At 43.7% G+C, this 9,705-nt stretch overlaps 1 protein-coding gene across 1 annotated transcript; it reads right to left on the bottom strand.

Moving 5' to 3' along the window:
• Positions 1-1,094: 1,094 nt before the first annotated feature.
• LOC311103715 (beta-1,3-N-acetylglucosaminyltransferase lunatic fringe-like) lies at positions 1,095-8,997 on the bottom strand. The gene is made up of 7 exons (XM_084145331.1): positions 8,432-8,997; positions 4,098-4,146; positions 3,698-3,800; positions 3,428-3,581; positions 3,059-3,310; positions 2,862-2,947; positions 1,095-2,716 (listed from the first exon to the last, which is right to left on the bottom strand). Exons 1-7 carry the CDS (start codon positions 8,861-8,863, stop codon positions 2,650-2,652), a joined length of 1,143 nt encoding a protein of 380 aa, XP_084001457.1. The 5' UTR covers positions 8,864-8,997; the 3' UTR covers positions 1,095-2,649.
• Between the last annotated feature and the right edge of the window lie 708 nt (positions 8,998-9,705).

Raw genomic sequence — 9,705 nt, 5'->3', positions numbered from 1 at the left:
ATAATGTCTTTTTCGGCACCGACAGCAGTTTGATCTTTCACTTAGAAAAACAAAGGTTTTATATGAATAACAAATCCTTAATTGAAGTGTAATGTGATCTCCTACAACTTTGGCTCTAAAGTCTGGTCTGACACACAGTTACACAAACATTACCTTGGTCAGTAATTTCAAAACCTAGAGTGATTAAAACTTCTGAGAAGTTATTCTGAGCTATGTTATAGGTGAGACTGCATTGACTGAGTGATGGACATTAATTGGGTCGAATATATTTCAGATCAGGCAGGGCTACTGTTTATGTACAGTAAGAGGGGGACAATAGGGGATACACAATGTGTTACCCACAATTCATCATTGCCAAAATGTTTTCTTAAGGCTCTGTGTCACACTGTACGATTTCCTCCCTCATCTTTTGCATAGAATTCTAATGTTTGAAGAAAAGCATTGGCTCCATCTGTCAGACACAGAAATGTCACGTCTGATCACAACTTCAGTCGAATTAATATTGTGACACATGGAGAACTGCGGTTCCACACTGCGGTTCTCTGTTTATTTTCTCGCAATCCTTTCGATTGCAACAATGTCCTTTCCCATACCCAGTGTTGTAGAACAATAAATAAAGTCTGACCGAGTTGTCGCTTTTAAGTGTGTCCCATTAGCATTATAATTTACACCCTGGGCCAACATTCAGACTCACTGGGAGATGTTTGCCTAAATGCTTTAGCATTTAAAGCACAGAGCTTTAGAGAGAGTAAATAAGCACTTGGGCATTTACATTTCTATTTAGCCCTTTTCTTTGGCATGGTTGTGAGAGATGACAGAGTTCACAATGATAGTTTTTATGCCATGCCTCGGTGTGCCCTCTAATAAAAAAGTGACATATAAAAGCATGACAAGTTGAAGGTCATCCTATTTCATCCCTTTGAAAAATAAGGACCTGATTGAATAGGCTGATATTTTGTTCACACACTATCTGTAAGATACAAGGACATGGCTTATTCCATTCTAACCTTTATGTAGAAGTAGATCATCTGTAATCTCATGCTATGAATGGAATGCAATAGAAAACAAAATACGAAACAAAGATTGTTATGTTTCTCAGCAGTTATCCAACTTTATTTCAAAGCATCATGTTCAGGCACCACAGTGTTTCCTGTGGTAATAACATCAGGGTTTGATCATAATCCCTGAGAAGCAAACATTTGAAATAGAACATTAGAACCATCCAGATACTGGAGAATAAATAACAGCCATTTAGAGCAGTTACAACAAGCAGTAAAAAACATGTCAAGGTCATCAAAAGCATTTACATTCTAATCATCAATATACACATTTAGCATTTCAACAAAAAGGCACAGTACACAAATACTGCTTTTAATCAACATATACAATCCTACCCAATATGGGTCATTTACAGAGGAAGAACACCTCTGTGTGTAAACACTGGTGTTGCTCTTGCAAAGCTCAATACAAAACCAACCCACATACTCACTGAGGAATAAGGTAGATTAGTATAAATGGCTCTGCATCAATCCATTTTGTGCAAAAAGTATCAGAGTATAACATGTGTTGGTGGTAATCTAAAAGGTAAATATAAACTCTCAGTGGAAGAGTTGGAGGTAATTGAGCTACTTTACAAGAGCAAGCAAAAGTCCATTTGAAACCCAGCTGTGCAATTTTTAAACAAGAACATCTTCAAGCAAATCAACAGTTGATTGTAACATTAAAAATCAATATCTTTGCTATATATTATGTTCCCTGATTCTATCAAATGCAAGGAATGTTATTAAATACAATCAAATCTAGAGATATTGATATTTTTGGGGTTATGTCATTACATCCGTTGTTTTTGACACAGCTGTGAAACATATCTAAGGAATGTCAATTCTGTCAATTAATTCATTTAAAAACTATCAATAAGGGAAAAAGTGCTTATTCCTGATATACCTCAGATTTTATAACCTGAGAGTACATTTGGAAAACTGCCTACTGCCAGCTCTAGTCATATTAGTAATAACACTGACAAATCATTAACAAAAAGCACCAAAATATCTTCATATTATTGTTTTTGTCCGGAGTCTTCTGAAATGAACAAGCAAAAATAAACTACAACCAAAAAGCCCAAAATGAAAACCCATTTCCTCCACAATCTCAGAAATTCTGACCATCTGATTATTTCAATAGAACCTAAAAGGATCACCTTGAATGGCTTCCAAAACCCAGAAGAAACAAAAAGGAATTGAACAATAAGGCAAACAATTCAATGGAAATTCAACAAATTAATAATGTAAAGCTGGCAAAAGGCTTGGATATATAAGTAGTACATTCTATAAGAATTGCAAATACATTTACAAGCAACATTTAAAACACAAAGCACATCTGATTGCCTGCAAAGCCATAATGCAGAAAGCTCCATCGCACTAAATGCCTGCCAGGCTCCTCTGCCCCTATGCCAGGGAGGAAGCCAAGACACCACACAGGAAGGAAATGTCCCTAGGCGGGCCGCACAGCAGCCCAGAAAAACTATCAGAGTCCGTGTGCCACTGCAACAAAAATACAGTGACATCACAGTCCAATACCAAACACGGGTCCCCACCAGCCTTTCAGATACCGAGGCACGGCGGGGACGAGGATACCAAAGGAGCCAGTCACCTAGTAGGCAACCTGAGGCGGGCACCAGGCGGTGTCTGGGTACAGCAAACAGTGCACAGACTTAAACCTGGAACACAAGGGGAGAGAGAGAGAGAGACATGGAGGTTAGATTAACAGAGAAAAAATATATACCATCTTTACAGTCAAGATAGTTAAAGTAGAGTAGGATCTCCATTTCTGTATTAGTAGTCATGCAGAGGGTAATGTCTCACCTTGATGGGTCCTCCTCCACAGGGAAAGCCCCTTTCATATTAATGATGTTCCTCTTGTTCTCAAACATTCCATAACTCAATGTGATCTGGAATAAGCAAATACGGGAAAGAAATTAGCAACCCTGCCCAATAAGTTCTGATAAATGCTGAAACTCTATTCTCACAGTGAAACGGACTGACACACGTTCATATCTCACCTGTTTGTGAAGTTCAGATCTGGACACCTGTTGCAGGTTCTCCAGGTGGGAGTGGAAGAGGTTGCTGCGGGTCAGAGGCACCCCCAGCACCGACTCGATGATGTAACCGATGGTGCAGTCATCAGGCAGACGAATCTTCTCTGCCGTGTTCATAAAATGGCCGCCACTGGCCCATGGGCTCATCTTCAAAGCCAGACCTCGACTCACACAGAAGCCGGCTCCCCCAGTAGCAAACCAGAAGTTTACTGGTCTCTGGAGAGAGAAAAAAAGACAGAAAGCATGTTAGGTTGTTGTAATGCAACCCTTCTGAAGAATCTCAAACTTTTAATAACCAATTGGAAAGTTGTCACAGGCCAGGAGTCCACCTACCATCTTGTTGTCTCCTAGCCTCTCTGTGGCCTCGATGGGCCGGTCCAGGCTGGGCTTGCCAATGTACATGTCCTGGGTGTGGGGATAGTGGGACAGCAGCTTCACCAGAGTCCTCATGTTAACGTAGTTATCATCATCCACGTGACAAAACCACCTAAGAGGGGAAAACATTGTTAAAGCGTTATAATATTTCAATCAGAACTATAATCCCTATCAAATCTAGAATGACATAGAACCTGGGTAAATTCATCACTTTAAATAGACTCGTACTTTTTCCCAGACTCAATGAACTTGTCGTACTCCACAGCCATCTTGCAGGATAGAGCTTGGCGGCTGTGTGCTGCTGAACAGTTGGTGTTGATGGCGTGACTCCCTGTAGGAACAATGAGGGAGGAGATGGTGAGTTAAACTAGTATCTTACTGGCTAGCTAATGCAAATAATTGGAACTATAGCGCTGTTAGAGCCTTTTTCACACAGCTTAACACCATCTGACACTAAGACTAGTGTCAGGAGCTCAAAGCAACAATTTCCATGAGGATTAAAATAGGGGCTTGGTTTCTCACACTATCAAATCTGGACATTTAATGGTTAACTAATTCCAGCTACTGTTCAGGTTAAGATAAATATAAAATTAGAACTAAAATGCTTCAGAAAAATCCCAAAACTCACCCATTTTCTTCTTCAGCTCCTCCTCTTCTCCGTCTGTGAAGATGTAAGTCTGAAAAGACAAAGATGGAAAATACATCAGCTCACGTTGTCGGAGAAGAAATCCAGGAAATCAAAGCCCCTCACAGAACAAATGGTGGCACAAGAATCAACTTGACTCCAAACTACAGTATGTCTGATGTCCTTGGTCACCATACATCTACTTCAATGTGATGACCATCTATCAGCAGTCTTTTATGCATGTGGAAAACACATGGAGTTAAACAAGCCACGCTCTAATAAAGGCCTCTTGTGCGATGTTCCCCTCTCTCCATGGCAACTGTGCAGGCCCCCCAAAAGCATCTCAGACATAGAACAAAGAGGGAGGCAACCATCTACCCCCACACCTAACCCCTCAACCCCCACCACCACTGACCCCCAACACCCTTAAGACCCACTCCCTAGCTCCAACATGTTGAATAGAAATACAAACATCATGGACGGCCACATCATACAGATATCATTGGGGACATCACCAATAATAATTTCAGCACCACCTGTGTGGCACAGAGTAAGGTCTTAGCAGCCAAAGAATAAAGCTGTCAAGGTTAAAATACTGCAGGCTGGTGTTTAGTTAACAACAAAAGGCAGCCTCAGTGGCACACTTAAAAGAGCAGGTATGGATTAGGAGTTGTTTTATGGTGGGTAGGGTTTAGCAGGTGCTAGGCAGCCCTCCCTCAGTCAGTCAAACAGGGCTGATGAAAGGGCCCCCACCCCCATGCCCTGTGTGTGTCTGCCGTTGCCAGTTTACTCTTCCCCTCAGGTGAGACAGCACCTGCCTTATCTCCGCCGCGTGCCCCAACACGCCAGGTAGCAGCGCCCACTCAGCCCAACTGAACCAACCCCACACTCCCACTAATTGATTGCCGCCACTGACTGCTGAGCAGCAACAGCCATCTGAGATCTGGATCTCAACAGTGGGGCTGGCTGACTTCATGCCAGAGGGCGATAAGGCAAAGACATTCACTTTTCTAATAACTACACTCCAATTTCTACAGTTCAGTACTATCTGCCATCGGTGCCAAAGCTTTATCTGATTTCTTTGCACAACAAACTGGGAGCAGATGTTGTGCGATGGATGCTGCGGGGCCCTGGGCCTGTGTTTGTTTAAGGAAGGGTGGTGGTTTCACTGGTAAGGGGATCAGAGGCTGGCGCTGTTTGCTTTAAGTCCCGCTGAATGGACAGCCTAATCACTGAGGCAGCTGCCAGAGCAGCCCGGGTACTGACTGAAAGGGGCTGATGGAGGGGGGAGAGGGGGGATCTCACTGCTGATTAGTAAATCGAAATCTGTGTGTGGTCATTCACCCCCACACCCATCCCCTGTTTCCCCCTGTCTCTCACCACCCCATACGCTGGCCCTCTTCAATAGAACAATGCCGGGTGTTTTCATTCTGGTTAAAGTCCTCCACTGGGTAAATTCTAAATATGTTTGCTGGCATTTGCATACAGCTGCAGCAGTTAACTAAAGAGAAGTCTCCAAAGGGCTAAATGGCTTTTGTCTTAACTGAAACATTAAAGAAAAGTAGTCACTCAAACGGGGGGGGGGGGGGGGGGGAGACTGCACTCCTCCCCACCAAAGAAAGGCCTGGCACGGCCCAGTCTGAGCAGAGCATGGTGCCTGGCTGGCTGTCTCAAGATCCCCAGGAAGGAAGGGTACGGACTGCACTCCCCTCCACTCATCTCCCTCCATCAACAACCACCTTCTCCGTCCCCCCCCCCCCCCCCCCCTTCCCTTTAGCCTTTGGCACAGCACTAAAGTCACTGGAGTGTGGACTACAGTACAGGACGGAGAACAGGCCACCTACAGACACAGAATTACACTTTCCCACTCTCTGACCAGCTGGATATTCACAGACTCATTCCTTCATACTGTGAAGGGCTATTTGATTAACTCGACAATGGAACCAAGTCTTCTTCCAAACTGCCAGACGTACAGACGCTCATTGTGGGAGTGCTGGGTAATTAATGTAATCTCAATTAAAAATGGAATGCATATCAAACCACTATGATGTCACTGCCGGTGCCAGGCTGCCAGCTGTCCTGTCCGCACACAACCAAAGTCAATACCCTTATAATGCCCATTGATTTGTAGTTTAGAGCTAGATTTAAACCTGTGTTTTGGAGCTAGTTATGTACTGCAGGTCCCAGAGTGCTACAAGCCAGAGAATTATGTTGCTGCACAGTTTGTTCTCTCATTGTTTTGAGGCTCACACACTAGGGAAGCTGCATTGTTCCAGGGGGGAAATCTGCTGAAACACCGGAAACAAGGGCCTAGTATTTCAGCAACCCGTGCATAATAACAAGTTGTAAAAAAAAAAAAAAAACTATATCACAGTACTTTTGCATACTCACTAACTTATGACTCACAAATAACAATTGGGACTTTCACTATACCAATTATTCTCTGAAACAAATCGTTTTTTCCCCAATTACTTCTTTCATTTTATGTAATAAAAAACATCAAAACTTCTGACCATAAAACTAAATCAGATATATTTTTCTGCCAGACACAGTAAGCCACGGGCACAATTCCATCAACATGGTAATCACAGAATGGATCTACCCTCTCTATTTACATGTAAACATCTGATAGCAAGCCCGTTGGCGTAAGGAAACTGAAAACGTGTATATCCTGTGCTGGAAATTGAATCAGGGCTCTGATCTGCCCAGTGAATCAGTGCACAGTTCTAGTCAGGCCTCACCTGATGGCAGAATGCCATGATTACCCATCTCTCCCAGCTTCAGATACCAGTTACAGACATGATCAACTGGATGCAGTCAGCGGAGCTCCACAGGAGTCCATCAGTTGAGCATTATCATATAACCTGGGTGCAGATGTCCATATGTGCTGGGAATGACCGGATTCCTATGACTGGCATTAGAACCATCCTTTGTTCTCCAACTACTGGCCACCTGTCAGCCTTCCTCCAGGAACTCCCATTTGTATTGTAAGCCCAGGCCGTTCTTTATGTCTCCACTGCATCCTACCAGCTGCCTGATTAAACCCTGCTGTTAACTCTCTCTCTGAGATGGGTTAACTTACATCATCCACTACAGTAAGCACAGCACACTCAATGGCCATGTAAACTGCTACTCCCCAAACCTTATTGACAGGGGGGGGGTGACCTAGTTGAAGAACTAGGCCAGATGTAGACTTTCCCTGTATCGGCTGTAGTAAAATACCATTATGGAATGGAGGGAGTTATTTGAATGGGCTACTGTATTTGATAATGTGATGCATCTTATGTGTTCAAAGTTCAATTTTCATGGCAACAGACTCAACTCACCCCACCTCCTCTGCATACAAAGAGAGATAGTGTTGCTATGACTAACCTTGCCATATTCAAAACACCCAAAACAGAGTAGAGTTTGGCTTGGGATGGAGAGAAGAGCTCTCAAAAGAAGGTGGATAAAGAATGTGTGATTGTGCCCGAGGAGAATTTAATTGACTTTTGAAAAATATGCGTGACAACTCTGGGTAGTGGATGAAATCACTTTGACTAGCCTCTGTTTCCTCTCGACTATGGCTGTGAGTGCCTTTGTGCACCAGTCTAAAAGCGCTTGGTTCTCAGGGCTGCATTTTCATACTCAGCGTGCTACTCCCAGCACAAACTTCCCTATAGATGCACCCCTTTGTCCCTAGCATCCCCTTAACGAAGCCCCCGTTTTCCCATCCCTTGGCTGCTTGACCCAGACACAGCTCCCACGTTCCCATGGAGCAGCTGAGACAAGGAGGCTGGGAAAGCTTTTCTTCCCCCTTCAGAAAGATGCTTTGTTAGCCCTGGAAAGGGGACAGCACTGGAGCTGCTGCTGTGAGGCATACATTGCACCAGGGCATTCACAGGGACACCCAAAAGAGGGGGAGAAAAGAGAGAAAAAGAGGGGGGTGCAGAGAGAGGGGGGTGCAGAGTCCTGAAACTGCTCCCTACATTCTCAGGGGCATCACTCAAGGCAGAATAAAAAGTGACAGAGCCTAAGGAACTCTGCATAATTAAGAGGGTAATATGGACAGTTCAGGAACAAACAGTTATCACCCACATCTCACCTGACATATGAGTGGGGCAGATGTTTGAGTGGGTCAGCAGTAACACTGAACAACTCATTGGTGGCTTGTTGTAAAGCATATTTTATGGGAGAATATTAGGTCTATTGCCTATTTTTGTAAAAGTATTGTGTCCTATGGTAAATTTCCTAGCCTAAGCCTACTAAAGGAAACCTAATGAAAATATGTGATTGTTTCATGAAAGATTTCAAATGAATCATATTCTTCTGATAATACTGTTGTATTGTTGGCTTACCTGCTGCATGTTTCTAGAGATCCAGGTATCCAGAAGGAGATTCAGTCGAGACTGATGGAACTTCTTTGTGGTCTTGACAGCGATGAAGATGTCATCTGCACTGATGTCCTCTGCGGGGGACGCATCTGTCGCTGACTGAGCGGACCCTGCAGGCTTGTCCGCCTCTCGCCGTCTCCGGGTCAACTTGGAAAAATATGCAGAGAATCCTTTCTTTGCCTGCGCCTCGGAGTTGACCTGTTGCTGAACAGCCTTCACTCCGTCCGTAGCCAAAGTGTCCATGCTCTGGAGTGAGCGCGTCCCCATCTCTCTCTCGTTTGGAACCTCATCTACCAGAACTCTTTGATGCTGCGCGACCACCAAGAGCAACAGAAGGCAGGTGAATCCTGCACTGGTTATAGAGATAACCGTTTTCTTACCATAACTTTTCGACATGTTGATATATTTCAAAACTACAATACGTAGTTGTATACTGAGAATCACCTAAATTGAAAGTCCATATAGTAATTCTCTCCAGATAGAACAAAGAAATCAAACAACCGTCCCGTGCGTCTGCATTATTGTAATACATTGAAATTTTGTTCTAGCCCAACTTTATAACCTATCCTCCAAGCTAGCCACGCCTCATGAGCGGTCTGTAAAGTGTCATTGTGCTGTATTGTGGGGACGCTGAGAAAAGACTCTCCCCCTGGGCGGGATCGAAATCGTAGACACGCCCACGAGAGGTGGACGTGTGGGTGTGTGCTTAATAAATTATTTACGCCCCTTGTTACTTTTAAATTCCTTGCCCGCCAAAGTTTTCACATTCTGCTTAGCCTACAGCTATTTCCTAGGCACTTTATAATATAATAAGCCATTTAGCAGACGCTTTTATCCAAAGCGACTTACAGTCATGCGTGCATACATTTTTAGGTATGGGTGGTCCCAGGGATTGAACCCACTACCCTGTCGTTATAAGCGCCATGCTCTACCAATTGAGCTACAGAGGACCACTTTGCTAGGCACTAGACACTTTGCTCGTTCTTGAATCTACTATAGGTAGGCCTTTATGGTAATTTGGTAAATAGAACATTAAAATATGTTGCTGTGTGAGTATGTGACATATAAGTTTGAATAAATAAATAATATTAGCTGGAGGAGATTAAGGAGGGGATCAGATCCTGTGGTTTTCCTTATCAGGGAAGTCCCATGGCAGTTACAGATAAGACTGGGCCTCCTGTAGCTGTTGGTAGAGCATGGTGCTTGCAATGCCAGGGTTGTGGGTTTGATTCCCACGG

This window comes from Coregonus lavaretus (genome assembly GCF_964263955.1).
Source record: "Coregonus lavaretus genome assembly, chromosome: 28".
NCBI lineage: Eukaryota > Metazoa > Chordata > Actinopteri > Salmoniformes > Salmonidae > Coregonus > Coregonus lavaretus.
The sequence above is the reverse complement of the archived record's forward strand: the minus strand, read 5'-3'. Positions and strand labels throughout refer to the sequence as shown.